Source organism: Alosa sapidissima, chromosome 5 (genome assembly GCF_018492685.1).
Source record: "Alosa sapidissima isolate fAloSap1 chromosome 5, fAloSap1.pri, whole genome shotgun sequence".
In the NCBI taxonomy this organism is placed as follows: domain Eukaryota; kingdom Metazoa; phylum Chordata; class Actinopteri; order Clupeiformes; family Clupeidae; genus Alosa; species Alosa sapidissima.
In genome coordinates this window covers 16,186,422-16,211,962 of record NC_055961.1, presented here as the reverse complement: position 1 = coordinate 16,211,962, position 25,541 = coordinate 16,186,422, and the positions used below count along the sequence as shown (strand labels likewise).

The window sequence follows — 25,541 nt, the reverse complement described above, 5'->3', positions numbered from 1 at the left end:
CCCTCACGGGATCAAAAGAGTATATATACTTATACTTACTTATATATCTGCCAATATGCTTTACATGTTGTAAGACCGAAGAGAAGGAATTTGCATAATTTTCTCGAGGCTGCCATCATTAGTCATTTCAGTGTAAATGATTTTCAGTCTAAATACCTGTTTTGAAACAGTATAGAGACTGCATAGTGATGGGTTGTTGATCTTATTGTTTAGGTCCATTTAAATCTTCCCTTCCACTCACTGAAGATCACAGAAGATTAAATGTTAAACACATACTATATTAAGCAAGCATCTGTTAATCATTTTGAAAAACTTCTTTGCAATAATTATGAAATAGCTAATAATAATTACAACAACAATACTAATACTAGTTTACTAATATCAGTAATGAAATATAACAACTGGATCATCATACTCAAAAGCATATTTTTTATTGAAAAAAAAAGAAAAATGCAATTTCTTTGTAAATTAAGCAAATAAGAGGATTAGTTACCATTATAGTATTGTATCAAGCAATGGACCAAATCTAAATTTCAAATTGAAATTATAATCTCATAATATAATATATAATCAGTAGATCAATATTAGTAAGCTTTACCAAATTTAAAGATAATCAAGATAATCAAGTACAGATAACATGACTAGATTTAAAAAATGACATGTAAGTCTTTGTTATATCTACGGTATATCTAATCTTTAGAACACACCTTATTTCACTAGTCACAGGTTCTGCTGGAACTTGATGAGTTAAATAGTGTGTGTTATGCCTTGGGCCAAACAATACATACCCTCATATTTGGCAAATATTTTTCCCTTCTGGTGGTTAGGATTAGATATGAGAGTTTACGGAAAATAACTTGAGTTAGACCTATATGTGAGTAAAGCTGTGAGTTTAGCTGTCTGCACCATGTTGAACCCTCCAAGTTTCAGAGGAGGCCAACAATATCAAGTGAAACAATAGAACACATACAAAAAGCTTATCATACATGTAAAAGACTCATAAATGTATCACTTAAAAATTAGTGCAAAAAATACATTTTCAGCGTTTTGAGTTCATATGCACAGTATAGCTGAAAGGGTTAGGTTATTTGTGAGTTGACAGACTGTTGACAGTGACATTCTGTTCTGGCTAAAGCACAAAAGTACAAAGATATACAGAAAATTAGCCAATAACTACCCAGCAACATGAGGAAGGAGACAAAGCTGTATCTTGATGTAAACTTACACATATACCCTGTCAATCTAATGCCATCAAAACAAGGAATTTCACAACTAACAATCTAGCTGAAACCAAATACATCCTTTCGAAAAAGTGAAGTCCTCTCCAGTGAACAAACACTTCCTCCTATGAAAAAAGGAACACGAGGGTGAACAGTGAACACAAATATAATACGGATTCTAATCTATCCATCTGCTATTATATATGTAGGGTACAGCAGTCTTGATAGGCAATATTTTTTTTTTCAATCTCCATAACACTTAAAGTTGTGAAAGAATAAATAATACTGAAATTAACTAAACTCACCTTCATGTGCAGAGGAACTGACCTAAACCCCATGAGGAGATACTCATGTCAGTCCACTCAACATAAAATAATAACAATAGTAAAACTGAATTATAGTAAATGCTTTAGCCAGTTGATCAGTGTTTTACTTACAGCACATATTCAGTTCATGCTGAGAAAGGAGAAAAAAAAACTGTTAACACCCTTTACCACATGAAATAAATGTCTAAACTACTAAACACTACTACATTGAGAGATGCCTGAAATGTTACCTTTTGGTTTGGGGTGCATTAAAATCAGCGGTACTTCTCCTGTCACCTCGCTAGGAGAGAGAGAGAGAGGGAGGGAATACAGAAAGGGCTAAATACACCACTGAAGATGACATAGATAAACTATTATAACAATTAAACAAATTCATTTATGGTCAACTATTGTAGAAATGAAATTTAAATACAATGTTAAAAGCTAAAAAGTCATTTATTACACAAAGAAAACAAAAACTCACCTGGCTGTTAGTCCTCCCAAAAAGCTGTATGGAGACACAATAATGTTATTATGTCATTCCATAGTTTAATGACATGTTGGTTTGGAACATACAGTACTGTATACTCCTTAATGTAAGGCTTTTATGTCAGGAAAAGTAATGTCGACAAACCCAACCATTCATTCAGATTCAGCAAACAAATGATTTTATATAAAGTACGATGCACATTATGAAATTGACCTGTTATCATTTGCTCATAGGCTCAATCTAACTGCACGCAGCTAAAAAGCCAATCCCATTTTAGCATGGGTTTCTTTATACTGGAAAATAATATGTATTTCTCCAGCTGAGTGATAGAGATAGGACAGAGAGGATCTTAGAAGTCTTACCCGCCGCCTCCAGACACCAAGTTGACCTTAATTTTGTAGGAAACCAGAATTCCCATGATGTCCCTTTCCATGCCTGGTCTTATACTGGTGAAAGGATGAAAAGAAATAAAATGTACAGAGAGAGAGAGAGAGAGAGAGAGATGGAGAGAGAGAGAGAGAGAGGGAGAGAGAGAGAGACGTTTGACTTTTAGAAACCCTATTTCAAAATAAAACATTCCTTATGTGTGTTCCTCCCACAGGCTACGAGCGCTTAGAAATCAACCAAATATGTTGTGCAAGTGGCAGCACCTGTACCACTCTCAGGGTTGAATCCGACCTGTGGTCATTTCCCAATCAAAGTCAAAGTCAAAGTCAGCTTTATTGTCAATTTCTTCACATGTTCCAGACATACAAAGAGATCGAAATTACGTTTCTCACTATCCCACGGTGAAGACAAGACATATTTTACCAATTTAAGTCCACAGACAAACATAACATTCAAGTAAACAAAAAAGTAAGTAAATAAGAGGGCACATATAATAATGAAAAAAATCCTACTGAGATGTTGTAATCGCAGGTATCTCTGACCTGACATGGTCAAAACTGCACGAAATTGGAAGTGTGGGATCATTATGACACCCTCTGAATATATATCATATATCCCCCTGGCAGTACTTCCTACATTTTCCATGACCACTATGCCATAATGCTACGTGATAACGTTTCATACGGTCATTGGCTGCAGGCATTTTTGCAGTGAAACCAGCGCGAGAGACCATGGAAACGAACGGAGCATTTACTAGAAAACACAAGGAATTAGAAGAATGAACGGAGCCAGAGCAGGGAGCATAGACTGAAAGAGGAGGGAGGAGGAGCCAGTAAAGTAAAGTAAAAAGTACATAACACATGTACATAACACAAATACATAACACGTTACGAAATATTAACACAATTTCCTTTGTGGGGGGGCTGATGTCATGTAACGGAGGCCACAAAACCTGAAGCAGCAAGATCGTTAATTTTATTGTCTATGGCAGGGGTCGGCAACCTTTTTTGCCTGGAGAGCCACTTTTACCATATTTCTTATTTTTTTAATCTCAGAAGAGCCACATAAAGACAGTTACAAGAAAAAGTTTGGATATTTAACGTATAGTTACTTCCATTCAACAGAGGATTTTTAAATAGCCTACATTTTCTACTAGTTTTAATGTGCAAGTAACTTGAAATGTAAAGTGGAATGACAGAAGTATAGACCTTAGGCTTCCCAGGTAGGCTAAACACCACCCCCTATTTTTCCAGTGTCCTTTGGTATGCAAAGTAACATCATAGTTAACAACACAACATTCAATTTCCGTTGACATGTCATTGGCGAAATTGAACATTAGGCCTACCAGAGATTAGATTTGGTGATGGCCTTGGAGTCTGGCTGGCTCATATTCAGTGAGGTAAAGTTTCATGCAAGAATTGATTTCAGAATCAATCTTCGGATGGAAACTTTCCCATTTCAGCCTTGTGTTCACGCTCGCAAGTTGTGGTCGCTGACGTTTCCTTTTTGACATTTTCCTTATCTAGCCTACATCAAGTGCACACATCAACAATAACAATTAAAGTGTTCTCATTGACTGAAATGGAGGGAAATCGGTGATTTTGTTTGATATTGACATGGCAACGAACCGCGAATGTAACAATATTGTGCAGCTACGGTTATGGAGTCAAGTGAGGTGGAAAGTTATATAGGCTAAATTACTCAGTTACAATATTACATTTTGAAAATGAACGAACTAAAATAAAATACATTTTAATTAAATACTCATTAATTAATTTCAAAAGCTGAGCCGCATCAGGGTAATCAAAGAGCCGCATGCGGCTCCGGAGCCGTGGGTTGCCGACCCCTGGTCTATGGAGTTAGCTGAAGATGGAGAGGAACGACAAAGAAATAGATAGATAGATAGATAGATAGATAGAGATCCCAAACATGAAGTGTTTGCACTTTCTGTGTATATTTTGTGGTGTGTATTCATCCCAACAATGTTAATACAATTATCAAATGCATTCAGTGACACTCATCTCATAAACTCATAATTCTCTTATTTTCACTGGAAAAAAACTGGCTATTAGAAATTCTGATTGGCTAGTAACTTTAGAAAGTTACCAGCCACACTGGTTGGTGATCAAAAAAGTTAATTTAGAACCCTGGATGGCACTTATCGCAAAGAGTAGGTGGTTCCCTGATTTGTTTTATTTGCGTACACATAAAGATGCACACACACACATACACACACACATAAAAACACACACACAAAGACACGTAAACACTCACACACACTACACATGCACACACACATACATGCACACACACGACACGCACACAAACGCATAAACACACATACACACACACACACACACCCTCACTCACACAAACACACACAAAAAACACATACACACACACACACACACAAACACACACAAAAAACACACACAAAAAAACTACTTGCATGCAGGCACACACACTCAATAAACACACATAGAAGCACACATATACACAAAAACAACCACACACTCTGCACACTCTCAATTACAAACACACACAAAAAGGAACAAAGTAGGAAATGAACACAATTTGACAAGCGTGACTTATTTTTGTGGAAAAAATGTGCTGGACTGGGCGGTGGTCATATTTTGTACTGCTCTGCGGCAGAGGTGGAAAAAGTACGAAAATATTGTACTCAAGTAAAAGTACCAATACCTTGATGAAATATTACTCAAGTACAAGTTAAAATACCGATCTGAAAATGTACTTAAGTAAAAGTAAAAAGTAGTTCATTTAAAATGTACTTTAAGTAAAAGTTACTTAGTTACTTTTTTTATAGGGGGGGGGGGGGGGGGGGGTACCAGAACAACCAGTTTTACCAGAGACTTTCTAATGAGGAGATACAGCACTCAAAAAATCCTCCATAGTAATGCATGGGGTTAGTCAGTTGTATACAAAATATCACAACCCTTCCGCAGCAAAACGTTGACATGTGAATACATTGAGCCAATCATGTGGTGTGTTGTAAAATACATTGAGTGCCATTGTGCCAATCATCTGTTGTGATCTCGCTGCTGGAGCAAGATTGGTGTCGTGAAGCCTTACGCACACGCATTTCTGCCGAAATAGATGCACGATAAGTGCCCAAAAAGTTTTGCAATATGGCCGCCGAGTGGAGTGGAGGTACTTGCCTGAAAAGGACTTTGGTCCTAGCTCGAGTTGCTGCAGCCAGCAGCTAAGGCAGCCATGTTCATGCTCCTAGTGTGTAGCGCTGTAGCTGCATCAACTCGAGCTAGGTAAAACCGATTGTTTCAGTTTTGTTCATACCGACAGTACTCGGTGACGTTGAGAAATGGAGATCTATGTGAAAAATCACCGGAGTTCTCCTTTAAGTTTGAGCAGTAGTTGATTTTCAAAGTTAGTTGCACTCATCCTTGCGTCGCTTTGCAATGAACAGTAATCCAGCACAACTGAAAAGCCCCTCACAGGCAGCTGAGGCAGGCAGGCTAATGTTGAGTTGCAGAGAGTTTTTTTATATTTGGAAATGAGCAGAAGGTTCAGCAGATTAAAGGGGCGTCGAACTAGGGGGGAGAGTGGGAAGTATAGGGCCCCAATGGAGGAGAGGGCCCTTGAAAAGTGGAATACAGGGGGCACAACATTTTCACCAGGCATTAATAACTCAGGTAATCCACACATAAAAAATCCAAACAACTCCATAAGTAGTCATGTGTAATGAAGTGGAATAACACAGGGAAAAAGTATTGAACAAGCTAAGAAAAAGCACTAAGGCAAGGAAAGGGAAGGAACGAGCTGGAATCTGTAAGTAGTTAGAGTAGTTATCCTTTCTATCTGTGCAAATTAATATAAGCTTGGTTAGTAGCCTACATATTGATGGGCTATAAAAAGGTTTTTCATTACCAAGGTGTCACACAAGAAACATTTCATGATGGATAAAAGCAAAAAGCTCTCCCAAGACCTTTGCAACCTTATTGTTGCAAAACATATCAATGAAACTGGTTACAGATGCATTTCAAAACTTCAGAATCTTCAGTAAGCAGCATGGGAGCCATTATCTGCAAGTGGAAGAAACATCACTGCATCATCAACCGGCCACGCAATATTTCTGACCAGGGAGTCAGAAGGATAGTCAATTCCAAGAGCCAAGGACCACTCGGAGAAAGCTCCAGAAAGACTTGAAGGCAGCCAATTCAATTAAATTCAATTAAACAGTTCTGGAAGTAACTAAATATCAGGATTCACAAGAGGGACCCCTGGAATCTGTTTAGAACAATGGACCAAAATCACACCTGATACTGTGACTAATACCTTTTGTCATACAGGAAATGTCTTGAAGCTGTCTAAAGGCTTTTCCACAAAGTATTGAAGAAATTTCAGTAGGCACGTTCAATACTTTTTTCCTGTGTCATTCCACTTTAATACACATAACTCTTATGTTTTGGATTTTTTATATGTGTGTTAATATAATGTGTGGTGAACATTTCGAATAGACTCACTGGAAGTTTAAGTTAATTACTGAAAATATATATGACTATATGTCCACCATATATTTATTTTACCTGAATATTTTAACTTCAAAATTAAATGTCAAAATGAATGTCAGACGAAATTTAAAGTTTGACTGACTGGATTCTGTATACAAAACAGTGAAAACTGTCTAAGGTCACTCTCACTCTCCCTTGCCAAAGAGCTAAATGGTTTAGTCCGCCTTCACGATTCATAAGGTAGTCTATCTTTTGTTTATTTAGTTGAGCATCGCTAGTAGTGGACCGCTAATTGTTGTGCTGCTGGTGCAATGTCTTTCTCCAAGAAAGCCAAGTCAGGTTATTAAAAAGAGAGACATCAAAACGAGGGGAAACAACTGCTAATAAACTTCTTTCCAAAGAAAGGTGAGCACAAACGTCAAAACACGAAATCCCATGGTGTTTGCTTGAATATCTCCGCTATCATTAGTGCTAAAACGAACTGAGACAACCCATTGAAATAGCGGAAAATACACTTTCATAGGTTAGGCTACACATGTAATCTGATGCATTTTGTGATCCAGCTCCATTTCCCATCACTTTCAGAAAGACTGCATGGCGTCAGCTTGATTCATGTCCTGTTGTAGGCTACATGCTGATCATTATCACTAGGCTAGTGGTTTAGGGCGGGATTACTTTTCTCTCCCTTTCTGTTTTCGTTAGTCTTAACTTTTTTTGTTTACTCAAGTAACGGATGGGATTTTTGATGTAGCGAAGTACAATACTTCGCTCAAAATGTAATCAAGTAAAATTTAAAATACCGATTTTATAAACTACTTAAAAAATACAAAATACACAGAAAAACTACTCAATACAGTAACGTGAGTAAATGTATTTCGTTACTTTCCACCTCTGCTCTGCGGTACATCTAGTTTTCTCAATGACTGAGGACTATGTGTGCATGGCCAGAGAGGCTCCTTTGACAAGGTACAGTACAGGTTCCAGGTAATTTAGAGTTCCTCAGAAGGATTACTGGTGGAATCCCACTGGACACCCCCGCAGAGAGATTAAAAAGGGGAGTTCAAAAGTTCAAAGGGGAGGAATGAGACAGGCCAAATGTCTGCCCGGATGAATGACCCAACCGAACTTTAGGTCATCTGTTTAGGAAGGGTGACGATGCGAAAGGTATTCAGTTTAACTGTAGCCTTAGTGATAAAACTGGGCACCTTGTCTTACTCACATTGTAGTGGAGGCCAGGTTTGTGTCCTCATCTTTCAGCTTGCCGTCCAGGGCCAAGCCCTTCTTGTTCTTGTTGTTGGCATTGGCAAGCAGGGGAGTGATGGAGAGTGCCTTCTCAAACGTCCCACCAGCCTCTACGGTCTCCCTGTGACATGCAGAGATATCACACTATACTTTTATATTCCCCCAGAGTCTTTATATTATAGAGAGTATAATAGCCCAGTGTATTTTTACATCCTAAATTGCACATTGATCATACCTAGCCATTTAGTGTGGAATGATATAAATATGGAATCTATGAGATGTGCAATATTATTGATTTGGTATTAGGAAAACATCAATTAACCTAAGACAGATAGTAGTCTCTGTTAATTAATCAAACGGAATGAAAACTTACGAAAATTCTTGGCTCAATATGTTTTTGGTATATTTATCTGCAGAATACAGCACCACATCTGTAGTTTGGTCCACTAAAAAAGAAAGGATAATAGGCATTAACACCACACATATAATGTGGATGTGCTCTAAAGGGTAACACTCCATAATAAGGTGCCATAATAAATAGCAAACTAGTAATTACCTAACCCTTTGTTAATATTAGTTAATTGTTACTAAAATATCTATTTGGCACAAGTTAATAGTTTTTACATCATTAATTCAATATTAGTTGTTTGCATAAAATCTGTATGTTAATATTTTAACAAATCTATTAACTAATATTGTATTAATATGTGTTAATAGTTAACTAAATGTCTTTTTGGCACTAATTAACAGTTATCTCTTACATCATTTAAATGTTAACTGTTTATTTACAAACTATATGCTAATATAAAAGTTAATGACATATTATTATTTATCTAGCTTTTCTGATTAGCTTTGTGGAGAATTTATGGAATTTATGGTGTATGGCTTTATGGTCTTGTGGGGTGTATAAGGCACCCTACTGCCAGTGGTTGCTTGTGTGAGAGTTTGCACACCTCTTCTTCCACTTCATCCTTATTGGATACCTTTGTGGTTGGCTGTCCTGTAATTGGTGACCCTCTGTCTAGTGTTTGAAAGCAGTGTACTCTTTGCCTTTGGAAGTACTATTTGCTTGCTGCTTGAATTTGGTGAGGGGTGTAACAGAGTTAGAAATGTAGTTTAGTGTTTGTATGTGATTTTCGCCGTAATTAAGCAGCTTTTTTGAGATTGGTGTTTTGGAGCCCCCTTTGGAGAAACGGTATACTGCAGCTCTGCTGCGTTTTGTCCTTGCATTGTTGCCATAGCTGATCAGAAGCGGTATGCTTTGCATTAGGCCTGTCAAACTCGATTCCTTTTAAGGATCCGGGTTATTCTGAGTCACTCACTAAACTGATCCGGGTTGAACGAGTCACTTGAGTCACTTGAGTCAGTATTGCTAAATCGCAAAGAAATTCAGTCCTACGTTCAAGCAGTGCAGTGGGGTGCTTCATTTCGTTAAGTGCCTTCTCATGTTGGATGTGGATCCTCCATGATTTGAAACCAGGTTTTTGCAGTACTTGCATTTAGCCTTTAGAGTTTTGCTCTCCTGGTCAAAGTGCATCCACACATTGTTCATCTTTTTGGTGCTCATGTTCAGAAACTTTGATCTTATTGACAGAGAGGGTAGCCTATATTATAATAATTAATTATTTGTTGTTGTTTTGTTAACAATAGAAAAGTTTGCCTAGGTCTAATGCTACTCTGCTACAATGTTTATTACCACTACTATATACTAATAGTAGGCTACTAGGAATCTGTTCTAATAAGTATTATAGGCTGCTAATACTAGGCAACTAATATTATTATTAATCATAGCTATACTGTTAGGTAGCATAATATAATATAATATAATATAATATAATATAATATAAAATAGCCTAATATAATAGCATCAAAACCTCCACCCACTCACGGGAAAGAAAGCAGTTTGAGCCATACTGTTTATTTATTGTCTTAACCTAGCCTAACCAATTGACTTTCAATGTAGACATAGAAACGTAGAAATGCCCTGCAGTGAATAAATTATTATTATTGTTATTATTATTATTATTATTATTACTACTACTACTACTACTACTACTATTCTCATTAGGCCTATTATTATGACACGAGTAGAAACTAGGCTACTCGCTCGTCTATAGATCCACTCATGACAACGTAGCCGGCTGATTCGGCTGACTCGCACTCATAACAACAACGTAACCGGCCCGCCTGGCTGATCCGACTGACCCAGGTAGGCTAGCCTACTCTTCATACAGAGCTTGAAATGTTTCGGACTGTCTTCGCGACCTAATTGCATTTTAAAGTAGGCTATGCGTGCAGAACTTATGTTATTTCAGAAGTGAAAGCATGGCTTTTGTTGTAGATTTGCTTTTTACCTTGACGAGGAGTTACTCGCTCCTCTAAAGATCCACTCATGACAACGTAGCCGGCTGATTCGGCTGACTCGCACTCATAACAACATAACGTAACCGGCCCGCCCGGCTGATCCAACTGACTCAGGTAGGCTAGCCTACTCAAGCAACTCCATACAGAGCTTGCAATGTTTCGGACTGTCTTTGCGACCTAATTGCATTTTATAGTAGCCTATGCGTGCAGAACATATGTTATTTCAGAAGTGAAAGCATGGCTTTTGTCGTGGATTTGTTTTTCACCTTGACGAGGAGTTACTCGCTCCTCTAAAGATCCACTCATGACAACGTAGCCGGCTGATTCGGCTGACTCGCACTCATAACAACATAACGTAACCGGCCCGCCCAGCTGATCCAACTGACCCGGGTAGATACTCAAGCAGCTCCATGAGCGTGCAGTTCGGACTGTCTGCCACGACCTAATTGCATTTTAATATGCTACATCTATACACCAAATCTAATTATGTCTAAGCTACATGCAGAACATTGAATGTTATTTCAGAAGTGAAAGAATGGCTTTTGTTGTGGAATTGCTTTTCACCTCGAGGAGGAGATACTCGCTCTCGCAGATCCACTCATGACAACGTAGCCGGCTGATTCAACTGACTTGTACTCAACGTAGCCTAACCGGCCGGCTGATCCGACTAACCCGGATTGCTACTCAGCTGCTCCAATCTGAGTCCCATGGTCTGCGAATCTGCAATGTTTCCGGCTCTGCGGGAAGTTAACCAGTTATCTCGGACTGCCTGCTCACTCAGTCGCTTGAGTTGATTTGTGGAGTTGTGGTTGCCTACGAAATTGTTACATTTTTGGCAGCTACGATGGCTAGGGCTAGGAGGCTAGCTAATGTTGCAAGAGGTTTGTGTGTGGCGCTGTTTATCGTTTTAGATTGAATTGTAGTAGGACTCAACTGATCCGAGTTAATGATACTAGAGACTCGCGACTCATGAGTTAATTTAAAGACACGGGTGAAAGATCCGAGTGAGTCATGACTCAAACACCTTTACTTTGCATTGGGTGGGTTGACTGTATAAAGCACTCTCCACTTTGTTTTAATTTTGTAACTGTAAAATGTTGTTTACGTTGAAAACTTCGACCACCTGTATTATATTACTTTACATGTATTGTTAGGATTCGGTAGCAATTCTAGCAACTTAGAGAACGTTTATTAATGTTTTCATTATGACCACGAGTTCATACACACGAGTCTAACGTGACTAGCTGTAAACTCCGCTAGCAACTTTCCATGCATTCAGTGTAGTTTAGCTTAGTGCTCATGGAAAGTGCTATTCAGTCTAGCAGGAAATTAATGTACATTTTGTTTAGCATTATGTTTATGCATTACCTCCGTATGGTCTACGTCTGTGAGTGTTTAGTGAGTCTCAGAATATTAATAAACAAGTTCTGTGCACCTGAACATTCCATGTCGCACGTCTCCCTTGCTAGTAGGGCTGACAGTGATGGTATAGGAATCATGCATGTAATATAGCCCATTCAACTACTTCTTTTTATTTTGCTTGTGCAGATGTTGTTTTATGTATGCCAGTGCCTGAAGGCATGTTTTGTTTTAACTTTTCCTAAAGGAATAAATGTGATAAGCCAGTTTTGGTCTCAGTCCCTTCACCGTCTGACTAATAGTTATATATTACTAATATATTAATAAAGCTTAACCAACTTTATTATAAGGGTCCCCCATACGGATAGTTATATAGTACTAATATATTAATTAAGCTTAACCAACTTTATTATAAGGGTCCCCCATACTGATAGTTATATATTACTAATATATTAATTAAGCTCAACCAACTTTATTATAAGGGGCCCCACGCTTATAGCTATATACTACTAATATATTAATTAGCTTAACCAACTTTATTGCAAGCGTTTCTGGCGCCGTGAAGAGTGGCAGCATGTCAAGGTAGCTCCGTGTTTTTTTCCTTGAATTTCCCCTTCGGGATCAATAAAGTATCTATCTATCTATTGTAAGGGTCCTATGGGGATTGGTTCATTTTGGGATAGGCAGAAGCACAGTTTAATATCAATTAGTTAAATAATAATAAGTCATTAACTTTAACTATTAACATATAGTTTGTAAATAAACATTTAACATTTAAATGATGTAAGAAATAACTATTAATTAGTGCCAAAAATACATTTAGTTAACTATTAACACATATTAATACAATATTAGTTAATAGATTTGCTAAAACATTAAAGGAGAATTCCGGTGTGATATTGACCTAAAGTGTATTGAAACATGATACCGAGTGTGAACGTATGTCTCATAGCCCATCTCGACTTGTCCCCTGCACTCCAAAATCTGGCGCTAGTTAGCCGATGCTACCAACAACTTTTTCAGTAGTGGTGCTTCGGCATCGGGCTAGCCATGCAAATAAATCACTGTTTTACACCCATTTACGAGGCTCAATGTATCTCCACACTTCATTGGTAGACTTCCTAGGGCCCTGACATTTAAAACGAGACATTGAGAACTTTGAAAAAGCACTGGTAGTTTACTTACAAGACGATTTATACAGAGAGTATCTTCACGAAGTTTAACGTTTGCAGCCATCTTGAATTTAGTCACGATAAGTCGAGCAACGAGTAAGAATGAACAGGTATGATAAGGGATCAGATTCCAAAAATAATTCAGTGGAAATGCATGGATTCCAGTTTCTTCCAGTAGCAGCAACTGGAATCCATGCATTTCCACTGAATTATTTTTGGAATCTGATCCCTTATCATAGCTGTTCATTCTTACTCGTTGCTCGACTTATCGTGACTAAATTCAAGATGGCTGCAAACGCTAAACTTCGTGAAGATACTGTCTGTATAAATCGTCTTGTAAGTAAACTACCAGTGCTTTTTCAAAGTTCTCAATGTCTCGTTTTAAATGTCAGGGCCCTAGGAAGTCTACCAATGAAGTGTGGAGATACATTGAGCCTCGTAAATGGGTGTAAAACAGTGATTTATTTGCATGGCTAGCCCGATGCCGAAGCACCACTATTGAAGAAGATGTTGGTAGCATCGGCTAACTAGCGCCAGATTTTGGAGTGCAGGGGACAAGCCGAGATGGGCTATGAGACATACGTTCACACTCGGTATCATGTTTCGATACACTTTAGGTCAATATCACACCGGAATTCTCCTTTAATACAGATTTTATGCAAACAACAAATATTTAATTGATGATAAAAAAACTATTAACTTGTGCCAAATAGATATGTTAGTAACAATTAACAAATATTAACAAAGGGTTAGGTAATTACTGGTTTGCTATTTATTATGGCACCTTATTATGGAGTGTTAGCCATTAGGGTTTTTCAATGGAAGGCAAAAGGTGAAGAAGGGGTTTTGGAGTTGTCAGAAAAAAAATAATCATCAGGTCATTTCTTTACATGGGTTGAAATCGACAATTTATTAATTTCTTATTCCAAGAGATTAGTCATGGCTTCTGCATGCAATATTTGGCAACACTAGGTCAGGTTTGGCTAGAAACACCAGGTAGTTGGAGTATACTCATGATATACAATGGACTCCCATGTGTTGTTTAAATATGATTGCTGGTGGTGTTGAACCTTTGTGTTTTCAGGTATGGGAGAGGATCAAATAATAATAAAAATCATCTGCTGTCACTGACTGAATGAAATCCAATTCTAATTAGTACTTTTATCATCTATTGGCCTTACAGTTTATCTGAGTCACTTACCAAAAATCTTGAATTTGTTTATGACTTTGTTGGTTTCGTTCCTGACTTTTATTTTAACAGGGATTGGGTTGCCATGATAATAGATCTGACAGGTAATAAAAAACAAAGACAGATCAAGAAAGTAAGTGAACATGTTCGATCATATGCATAGATTAACTGCCTATATGGTTTAGATCCTGTGGTTAGTGTACCTCCTTGTCCAGAGATAACTCCATATGGACGGGTTTGTCCGAGGTCATGAAACACTTCATGATGGCCAGCTTGGGCCCAGGGCCTGTCTGGTCAGGAGCATATTGGATCTTCCGAATGATGAGACGGCAGGTGTCCCTACAGAGGTTCAGTCAGTTATTTAACAGTCTCCTTTGTAATCTATAATCCTTAACTTGTCATTAATTAAAACTGGGCTGTATTGGCGACCTAACCTGGGGTAAAGGATCATGGAAGTAGGTTGTGGGAAGAATTAGACTAAAAAACAGGTGAGTAAGCCACAGCACAACCAAGTAACCAGATGTGTCTTTTTCCTCACGTGTCTACCATGTTCTAATTACTGGTAAGCAATTTATGCAAAATGATTTGAATAATTGCTAATGCCAAATTACCGTATATTATTAAGTATTTTTTTTATTATGCCTCTCCTCATGAATGAATGATTAAATAAATGAATAAACGAATGAACGAACGAGATAATAATAAATAAATAAAAACAGTCACTCACTGCTTGTCCACTTGCTCATCTGGATCATCAGCCTCCATGGCCATGTAGGCTTTCACCTCAAAGTCTACCCCACAAGCCTAGGGACATGGTCAACACAAACAAACATCCATTTAATATGGAACACTGATAAGATGATAAACCGTGTAAAAGGACTCTACTGGGCAATATCAAACATTATTACACGGCTCTTCATAATGCTGTAGAAGGCTCCATTCACTTGAATGGACCTTCCCAACGTTAGTTTATAACAGATCGTTGCTATGTATAACAGACCGCTGTATATTTCTTTTTCATTATTTTACATGTTGGTTGTACATTTTGTCTCATTTTCTTTTAAACTTGTCAATTCCATTATGCATGGCCTGTGTTGTTGCATGGTAATAAATTGAGTTAATGATTGGATCTAAGAGTTAGTGTCATGCTCAGATTCTCTTACCTTGCCTTTGTCGTCCTCTCCTGGCTGAAGGGTGACAGAGCAAGGCAGATTTGTTGGGATCTGGAGGAGCATAGCATTCATGCTGTTAGAATGTGTTTTACATCTATATTAAGAAAAGTAGATCCTTTAACCAAAACAGATTTTTGGTCAGTCTGCATGGAGGTCAGTTTGGTCTACGCGATAGTCTGGGACAAAACAAGCTAAAGGTGGGGAGCGGGATAGAACAGAAATCTCAAAGTACTTCAATGGTGAAGGGATGGCCCTCCTCTCCTGCCTTCTTTAGCAGGGCTTCGTGCAGTGGGGTTATGGTGGGGTTGTGACCAGCGGGAGGGAACAGCTGTATGTTGTGCACCCAGATGTCTTTTCTGAAGGACATTCCAATCACATCTAGATCTTCACTGCCATAGCGGAAAGCACTGGTCATCTGTAACCAGACTGTGAGAGCATAACCAAGACAGAAAAATGAACCAGCTGGAACTAGGTGGACAGTTGGAGGGTATTTTTCAATAAATTCAGCAACCAATGCCTGCAGTACAACACATAATTTATGGGAAATTCTGTATGTATGTATTTTACCTTTCCTTCCCCCAAGAGCCGACTGGTCGAACTTCAACACACCCTCTGTAAGGACAAACATACAAAGACAGAAAGAAGTGACACCTCGGGAACTCTTTATGGAAATACAAGGTCCAATTACTGAATGATGATACCCACTGAAATAGCTTGAAATATAATGTTTTTGTTGTGATAGGCTACTGACAAATAATGTCATGTTAACAGCAACATAAAGCATATTGTTATATGGAACTGAGGAAAGTGCAAAGGATGTGTAGGGATGACATACACTTACCGATGGGGTCAACACTTTCTACATGGTCTATGAAGTCCCTCTTCCCCAAGTAGAGTACAAGCTGAAAGGGAGGACAGGAGGTTTAGTAATAACTTGCAATATGCTTATCTATATGCAGAGTTATATTCTCTTACATTTCTTGTCTGTTGAACTGTCAAGCTGTGAGTGATTAACACTATGGCCTTAAAAACAAAAAATATATTTTACTCCAAATATCTGAATATATTGTATATAATTAATTAAATATTGCATGTATGGTGACTGTAAATCTCTGAAATGTGCAGAGAGGGAAATTACCTGCCCGTTTCTACTGGCTTTCTTGAAAACCCTTGAAAATAAATGAAAAACACTGCTTATGACCAATAAATCAATAAACAGATTATTTTTTAAACATAAATCTGTTGATTAAAATGCTATCTGTATTTAACATGTGTATAATGGAATTAAGTAGACACAGTGTAATTGCATTCACATAGTATTGATCTATGTATAGAAGAAAAGTGTGAACTCGGATTGTTGTGACAACAAAAGCCAATTTGTGGAATTAGTAGTAGTTGGCACGGTTACACAATTTGACCTTGTGCAGTTGCATTCTCTCTTTTCTTCCTGTTACCATGCACCAGATGGGCACTCCCTTATTGATCATTGTTTTATGCACACTTCTTTCACTTATGTTTTATCTTTGTTTACAGATGTGTTGCTTGTGCATTCTCTGTTGAGATTTAACTAGATGTTGCCACAAAATGCTTTTGTTTTGTTACACAAAATAAAAATACATTTTACGTCACTGAATCTTTTTTGTATTGTACATGTAATCATAACAACACCTACTTGGTCATGGTTTTGGACCTGAAGAACAGTTCTACAGAGAAAGGGGGAAAAATGCAATGATGACATTTGTTAAGAGTACATTCTGACCAACCCAAGACTCATTGTTCAGTTGACTCATTGTTCAGTTTGGTCAATGTGTGTGTGTGTGTGTGTGTACATGCATGTATGCATTTGTTTTTGTCCACCTACAGTATCCCTGCGTACTTGCAAAGGGGCGGAGTAGGCATGATTTGTTAATCCCAGTAAATGGGATTACAAAATCACTCCCATCTCCCCTCAACTAAATCTTACACTGGGATTAGCCTTTATGCTGTTGCTCATCCAATATGCTAAAGTCGTTACCAATACTCTGTACACTCTTAAAATGACTCTCAATTGACAAGTTCTGTTTTTGGAGAGCTGGTATCTGTCAATAAACAGAGCATGGTAGTTTGGCAATGCAACCATGTTTGAGTAGGCTACTGTTTGCTGTGAATTTGACTGCCCTGAGAATCAAAGGAGATCTGCCTGCCCAATAGCAAACGACCATGTAAGAGTCATCTTTAAAATATTATAATTCTAACTCTCCTCCAAACACAAGATAGGCCTGCCCATCATGCCAGATTATTGCAACTTTGTTGGTACTACATTTTCTAAATATAAAATACATCTCACACCTAGGCAAAACTTCACTAACAAGAAGGCTGTCAGAGAACCATATTACGTAACCATGCTGATCCCTACTGCTATGTACACATGTAAATGTTTGTCAAAGAAAAATAGGAAACAAATTGATGAGTTTGAAAGGAACACTTAAATGGCTCATTCGATCAATTAACCTACTCAGTGAGCAATAGATTCAAGAAAAATAAAGTAAAAACGTTCACGTGACTTTCCGCTGTAACACGAACCCATGGGTGCGAGGATGACGACACTTTTAACAAATTATCTTTCCACATGATGTTAAGCGTTCGCTTCTAATCCTAGTGTAAATCTATTGCTTCAATTGCTGCAATTTCAACTCAACAAAAAAAAAAGAAAAAGAAAAAAGACATCATCTGTGGTAAAGGCGCGAATGTTCCGCATATGGTGGCACATGTCCACTGCCAGAAGTCAACTGAAGGAAACTGTAGCCTATGTCTTGGGTAAAATTGCACTGATCCCACACGGTGTACGCTAACATTGTCTCATTGAGTGACTAAATATACACTAAAATCAGAAGGGGAGGGTACTAATAGGGGAAGGGAACATTACTTACCTAAATGTCACAATAACGTCTCTCTTCTCTTTATCGGTAATCCTTGACACACAATCTGACCGGACAGTGTAGCCTACCTAATGAGGGCTGGCCAAGGAATTTATAAGCTAACAAGTGTCAGCTCCCTCCCCTGACTGCTTCGTCTATATAAATATGGGGGACCTATTTAGCACCACTAAAAAGCAATAATGGATATTATTATCGTAGGAAAGCATAGCCCACGACATTAATGTGAGAGTGCAAAGCACGTTAAGGTTTTACAAAATTAGAAGACATGCGCAAAGGAACCTGGTCTTGTAATTTTCTTAACAAAATGAAAAAAAGAGAAATAGGTCTACTATGTTGGCAGTTACAATTGATAAAGTTCATGAAGAGGTTGCAAAGCTTTTTGGTATACATTATTTTTTACAGTATATATCACTATATGTTGTAGAGTCATGTTGTCCAGACCCAGATGTGCAATTACTGCACTCCATACACTTGAAATAGAGAAGCATAGATTATATCAGGAGCTGTCCGTGGTCCTGAAGGGCACTCTAATGCAGTGAGGATTCAAAAGCTATAAACAACAAAACAACAGCAACAATAAATAAAAGCAAACTAATGATGATTGTTTTTAAGTAGAATATTGTTTTCTATTTAAATCAGTTTATTTTGGTGTCATATCCTTGTCTATTGAAATGTCAAAATTCATACTTCTATCATGTACAAAATGTGTGAGAAAGTAATACTGAAAGCAAAACACCTGTATATAATAAAACACAACATTTAAGTTTTTACCAACACTATATATATGCACACAAATAAAACTTTCAGTCAGTCAGATAAGCTGTTTCCCTGGGCCTCTGTGGATAACACTGCCTGTGCATGGATATGAGGATTGTGGGGTATTAGCACACCATGGGCTCAAAGGGCAACGTGGTAGAAAGGCAGAGGCATCGCAGCAATGTGGCCTTAGTGTGCAAGTCAAGTCAAGTGAAGTTTATTTATATAGCACATTTCATACACAGAGGTCATTCAATGTGCTTTACATAAACAAAACCAAACAATAATAACAAATAAAAAGCATAGAAAGGCAATATAGTCAAAGAATAGTTAAAAGGTAAAGATCATAATAAAAAGAAAACATAAAACACAAGGTAAAATAATTTAAAAATAAAGGATAATTAGTAAGCAAAAAACGAAGGCAAAAGTAGTAAAAAAAGTAATAAAAGATAAAGTAGAATAATTATCAAGGCAGATTCAGAATTTGTAACTCGGCACAGTTAGCAGAAAGAATCTTTTTGAAGTGCACCCCTACTTCACTTTGGTTTCATGTTAAATACTTGACTTTGAATAGTTGAATAGTGGAGGTTTGGGGTGCACAACTATGATCTATTGCATTGCCTTGCTTTACTCTGCTACACAATATCACTGCTCATCTTTTCTTTTTTATTTAAAACTACCCTGCCCTCCAAACATTGTGTGTGTGTGTGGAGGGGTGAGGGGGTGTGGTGTATGAGAAGAGGGATACCGGATGATTGACTGATGTGCTGAGGATAGATTTGTAGGCTAACCACAAAACTGTTTCGTTGTTGAACTTACTTGAGGGGATGATAATTACTGCTGTCGTGCCTCTGCAGCTCAGCTCAGCACGTATATCTCTGTCAATCCAATCTAGGAGGTTGACAAGATTCCTCATCTCAATGCATTGTGAAGGGATTTAGAGATTAGCTAGCAAACAAGAATGGTGCTACAGTTGCTATAGGCTTATTATACATGCAGAAGGTTAAGGTAATAGTGCCTTGGAGTTTCAGCACTGGCTGAATAGCTGTCCACACACACACACACACACACACACACAAGTATGTGGATATTACAGAAAGGGAGTAGAGTAGGCCCATTCCTAGCTGGTGCAAAAGGGCTTGAGGTATATTGCCAATGGTTAAGTACACTACACTGAACCTGCAGCCAATGAAGCAACTTGCATGTTTGTGGTTGTACAGATAAAAAAAATCAAACAAACAAACCAAAAAAAGTATCTTTACTTTTTACTTCACTTACTCATATGGCTGGGCAGATGTCTTACAATAGCAAGGACGGAAATGAAAATAATATCAGTACAGTCTGTTTTGTGTATGTATTCTACACCCCAGTGTCTGTCTGGCAATTTAGCTAAATGAGTTTGAGTCCTCTCCAAAACCACAAAGTTGCTCTCAGCCATCACATTAAGTCACAGACAATTGACCTTTCGCGAAGTCCCGCCCCCCTTAGTTACTGTTGCTAAGTCCGACAGCTAAGACCGGAGTTGACTAGAACTTCAATGGTAGCTGTAAGCCTGTATGTAAAAGTTACAACCTAAGAGGCTCTTTTACAGAGCCACGGACTTGATTTCATTTAGAATCCGTTGAACAACTCCAGTATGCCATGGAGACACATGTATAAAAATTAATATCTAGGTTTGTTGGGTGACAAACTTAGACGGGGGGCGAGTGGGACTCACTGATATTAATAGCTAGCTGTGCTAGATAGACTTGCATGCATATTGCTAGGGCACCAGGTCATGTCATGTAAGGAACATGGTACTGCAAATAAACGGAAACATAGTCTACATTGCAGAGCGACTTCAACTTTATTAATTTATGGTGAATAAATGTTATAGTACTGTGCACAGCCCCATGCTTTTCTGACGAGGCGATGCTAGCACGTTAGCAGCGGTTAGCTAACTATGCTAACCTTAGTTGTCTACGAGTCTCCTCTAAGTGACAATCATTTTATACATAATGCTGGCAGTGCTGAGAACAATAAACGATCTTGTTTATCTTACTTACATTGAGTTAACTGTTTGGCTTAATCCATAGATGTGGTGGAGCACTGTTTCATTGTGGTTTGCTAAGGAGTAAGCTTAACCCTTTGCTTAAAATAGGGGAGAGCTGGGAGGAGATAATTTCATCTAATTTAACATAATAACAAAAAAGCATAATCAAGATGGAAAGCCATTATTCTGTGTATCGGTGTTGCGTTAATCCCACACATGTCGTTTGGCCGTCCCTTTTCCATTTACATCACTATACAATCCCATAAAATCGGAAAAAAATCACGGCTTCCAATGCATTTCTATGGAGCCGTAAGGTGAAGCTGTCGGACTTTATCTACATGTGCGGAGCTACTGGACTGCCATTGGCTCAACCGCGTTCGATGGGCGGGGCTTGTGATAGGTCAATAGGGAGGGAAAGTGAAAACCAGCGCCCCAAGTGGTTGGTGGTAGACCTATTTTTAAAAAAATATTGTGAAGCCAAATCAGCAATGTTATCCACCAAAATATTTTTCAGTGTCTATACAGTAATAATATTGTACAGTATTAGTACAGTATTGTACAATAACATTATACAGTAATAACTGTGAAAATGTCAGACCCTATTTTGCCTTATTTAAGAAAATCGAAATTGCTCCTTTTGTTTCATAAACGAACTACAAAAGAAATCACGTGACTTTACCCTTCAACGTTACTCACGGTAGCATGGTTTGTTTATTAGCCTGGTTAGCACTGACACTTAACACTTACAGCTAGCTCTTCATGTGAGTAGAAGCACAACACCAGTTATCCTGACATAAAGGTTATCACCACGCGGTTTACATCACGTTCCGTTATTACAAAAATATGTTAAGCCAGTTAACCAAATTGCGTATACGTTAGACCGGCACATCCGGGAACTTGACTCGTGACAAACGTTCCCGCCCCTTTCGGGGGGAAAACAAACAACCCCTCTCATTAACTCCAACGCAAATTAGTGTCAATAAACTTAATTCGTACAGAAATCGCAGGAGTAAATAATAACAAAAAATACCACAAATCAATATGACCACTCAATACATAACCACTTTGCCGGTCGTTGACCGTGAAAGATACCTACAAAAGCTTAATTCAATTAGTATAAAAACATGTCCCTTCAGTCTCGAGTAGGCTACGAAGTGGTCCAACAACCCCACTCAGTGACCAGAAGTGTCATACGGTCTTCTCTTCTTATGGCTTGTAGCCATAATTTTCTTCTGTCAGGATTTTTTTTGAGGACATGGTAGGCAAAAGAAACTCAGGGAGGGGTTCTTAGCTGTGTGGTTGGTACATGTCTACCGGTTCACTCTGGCTTGTTCTGAGGGAATGTTTTCCCCTCAAAAGGGGCATGGCGCAAACAACCTGCTCTGTGTGACGCGGGTCGGGTTGTAAGTATTGATCAGTTAGAGATTAAGCGCCCAAACATGTGACGTCACATGCAGCTGTAGTTCCTTATCACCATGTTATGACAAAAACTCAAAACAATTCAACTGATCCTAAAAATAAGGTATGACCACTTGAAGCAATAGAGGTGACCCCAGTGCCTAACATATGGAAGGCATTAAATTAAGATCCCAATGTGCACCGAGATATATTTAAAAAAAAAAAATCCCATCCACTCCGCTAAACTCTAGGAACGCAACCACTAGATGGCGATGAGATTACTTTCCCTCCCTATAGGAAATGGAATCATTTGGTTGCCCTTCCCTGCCAGTCATCACTTCTCATATACATAGTGCACGTGGTAATGATCTCATCCCGGATAGCAGCTGACACAATATTGGGCTAGCTAAAAGTCAGTTAGAAGTCTTGCCCTGTGTCATATTTGATATTATGACATTTCACTACAAGCTTGTACAATTCAGTCGATGTGATGGCTTGTTTGTTACATTATGTCATCACATTGCTATATAATGACAGAATAAAGAAATGTAACACAAGGTATTATTTATACATTCTGGTAATAAAGTATATAAACTTGACAACTGAGCCTGCACTGATTGCACCAAAGACGTCATGAATAAGATGCTGTCCTAGCAAAGTAATAATCTGATACATGAGGATGCCATCTCTCTGGTGACTCCAGAGCTTCAGTGATTTAGTTCTGTGTGTATTGGTTGTTTGCAGCTGGAGCCCCTGACTGTTACCCCAACAGCTTCAGTGCCCCAGAGACCCAGCCCCGCGCCATGGAGTCCAGTGCCCCCGAGACCCAGCCCCGCTCCATGGAGTCAAAGTTTCAGGTGTCCTTTGACGTGGCCTGCTGCAACAGTGCTGACGTTGACACCGTTACTCCGTTAGGAGTAACACCGTCAGGGGGCAGCCGTGGCCTACTGGTTAGCGCTCGGACTTGTAGCCGGAGGGTTGCCAGTTCGAACCCCGATAAAGTAGGAACGGGAGCAAGGCACCTAACCCCTCACTGCTCCCCGAGCACCGCTGTTGTAGCAGGCAGCTCACTGCGCCAGGATTAGTGTGTGCTTCACCTCACTGTGTGTTCACACTAATTCACGGATTGGGATAAATGCAGAGACCAAATTTCAAAAGAGTATATATACTCAGGTATGCCTGCCAGCTAAAGGAAGTGGTATGCGTTTTTGTAGACGTCAATGACATGCATCATTGACACATGGTCTCAATTGTTGGGAGGCACACAACACACCCCGTATACCGCGTTGACGATGCAATTCTCATCACACGCCATGTGCGCGGGGACAAAGACACACGATTACACCAGGCGTGTATGTGGCACCTCTGTGGGTGGCTGTGTGGAAGAGAAGTTCTCTTGCTCCCTGGCTGGTGAAAGATGTTACATGTGCCCTTAGTGTGAAAGTCATTTATAGTTTAATGCCTGAGTGATCGTGCGACTTTGGATCTGACAGGAGCACAGACTCAGTGAATAAACATATGGTCAGCGGTTTGCTGTCCGCGCTCTTTAGGTGTGCACCTTCTACACCCAAGTCTTGTGTGGGGCGGAGCGCCAGCAGAATTGAACCGACAACTTTCAGGCTACAGCACGCTAGCCCAGCTCCTTAACCACTACACTACCACCGCCCCGTTTGTGTGTGTGTTTGTATGTTTGTGTGTGTGTGCGTGTGTGTGTGAAGCGTGCGTGTCCCTCGTTACACAGGATATGTGTGAAGCGTCTAGTGCAGTAGTGTGGAGGTGCTTGTAGTTAATGCATGCTGCTTTCTGCTTGCAGTTAGTGCATGCTGCTTTCCGCTTGTAGTTAGTGAATGCTGCTTTCCGCTTGCAGTTAGTGCATGCTGCTTTCTGCTTTTTAGCTGGCTAGCCCCCAGCTAAAAAGCAGAAAGCAGGGGGTGAAAATAAGAGCCGAGTGTGCAAGTCTCCTCCGCAAGTCTCCTCCTCCAGCCTCTCCACCACCAAGACTTTTGCAGTGCCTCCTTGTGGCCACACATGGTAACTGGGTACCAGTCCCAGGCTAAACTGCAGGGGGTCTCGCAGCAGCAGTGGGCCCCAGAGATGTGGTGTGCAGGCCCACCACATGGTGGACATGCCCTGACGCCTATCAACCAGCTATGGGCAAATAGCCCCACTACCTTGCGGGTTAACCTCTTGAGGCAAGGCTAAGGGAGCACACCCCAACAGAAAAAAAATGTGTTGGCTAGGTCCCGGCAGCCTCCTGCAGCCAGGACGGGGAGTTTGTCGTCCTGGGCCAACCAATGCCACCAGACCCACCTTATCATGGTGAAGATAGTGCTACTGAGGAGAGCGCACCCCCTGTAGCACTTTAACAAGTTTGGTTTTGATACAAGAAAGCATTGCTGAGATATATGCTTTGTGTGTAAGTTGGCCCACTCAAACAATGCCAGACCCATACATAAATCCTGGCACCTTCTCTGGCTGAAATTCAGACACCATGCTAAAAAAACCTCTGTAGCTGAAAATAGACCTCTGAAGTTTGCTTACAAAAAAGCTACTATCCTTGCCCATGTAAGAAGATCCTGTATCTTGAGATTTTTCCTATGACAAAATAACATGGAGATTTTGAATTATCGCCCCTGTTAATCTCTTGCGGGGATGAAGAAATCGGAAATGCAGATGTTTTGCTCTACACACTTTTGTCCTCTGCCTTCTAGTGGATACTGTGATCTTTGGTGCGTTTGGTAAGACGACCCAGAGCTAACTTGCAATAAAACTGGCCATAGGTAGTTAGCTTTAATTAACACCCGGATCTCCTTATATGGGCAAAGATGGCAGCTTTGGTTCCTTTAGAGGGAGTTAAGTTATTTAGAGACGGGTGACCGTCGCAGGAAGTGCATCATAACAAAGAGACGCCAGACCCTCTTGTATCAGCTGTACTCGGTGATACTGCAGACTCGTAAAATTAGTTAGAACATAAGGCAGAAAAAAGACAAGTTTCCTCATGCTGCTTCCTTATGTTGGAATGTGCAAAAAATTACAATCAAGCCTAGCCT

At 39.3% G+C, this 25,541-nt stretch overlaps 1 protein-coding gene across 2 annotated transcripts; it reads right to left on the bottom strand.

The window, feature by feature from the left end:
• Positions 1-579: 579 nt before the first annotated feature.
• Positions 580-20,021, bottom strand: LOC121709885 (arrestin-C-like). Of its 2 annotated transcripts, none has more exons than XM_042093596.1 (18): positions 19,881-20,021; positions 17,060-17,090; positions 16,526-16,556; positions 16,229-16,289; positions 15,955-15,999; positions 15,620-15,813; positions 15,379-15,438; positions 14,943-15,019; positions 14,419-14,554; positions 14,228-14,312; positions 8,505-8,577; positions 8,109-8,252; positions 2,378-2,461; positions 2,010-2,033; positions 1,777-1,826; positions 1,658-1,676; positions 1,526-1,547; positions 580-1,345 (listed from the first exon to the last, which is right to left on the bottom strand). In XM_042093596.1, the coding sequence occupies exons 1-16, from the start codon at positions 19,975-19,977 to the stop codon at positions 1,672-1,674; spliced, it is 1,197 nt and encodes a 398-aa protein (XP_041949530.1). In that variant the 5' UTR covers positions 19,978-20,021; the 3' UTR covers positions 580-1,345; positions 1,526-1,547; positions 1,658-1,671. The 2 variants fall into 2 exon arrangements, with proteins under 2 accessions (XP_041949530.1, XP_041949531.1); XM_042093597.1 differs by lacking the exon at positions 19,881-20,021 and adding an exon at positions 18,297-18,368.
• Positions 20,022-25,541: the final 5,520 nt, after the last annotated feature.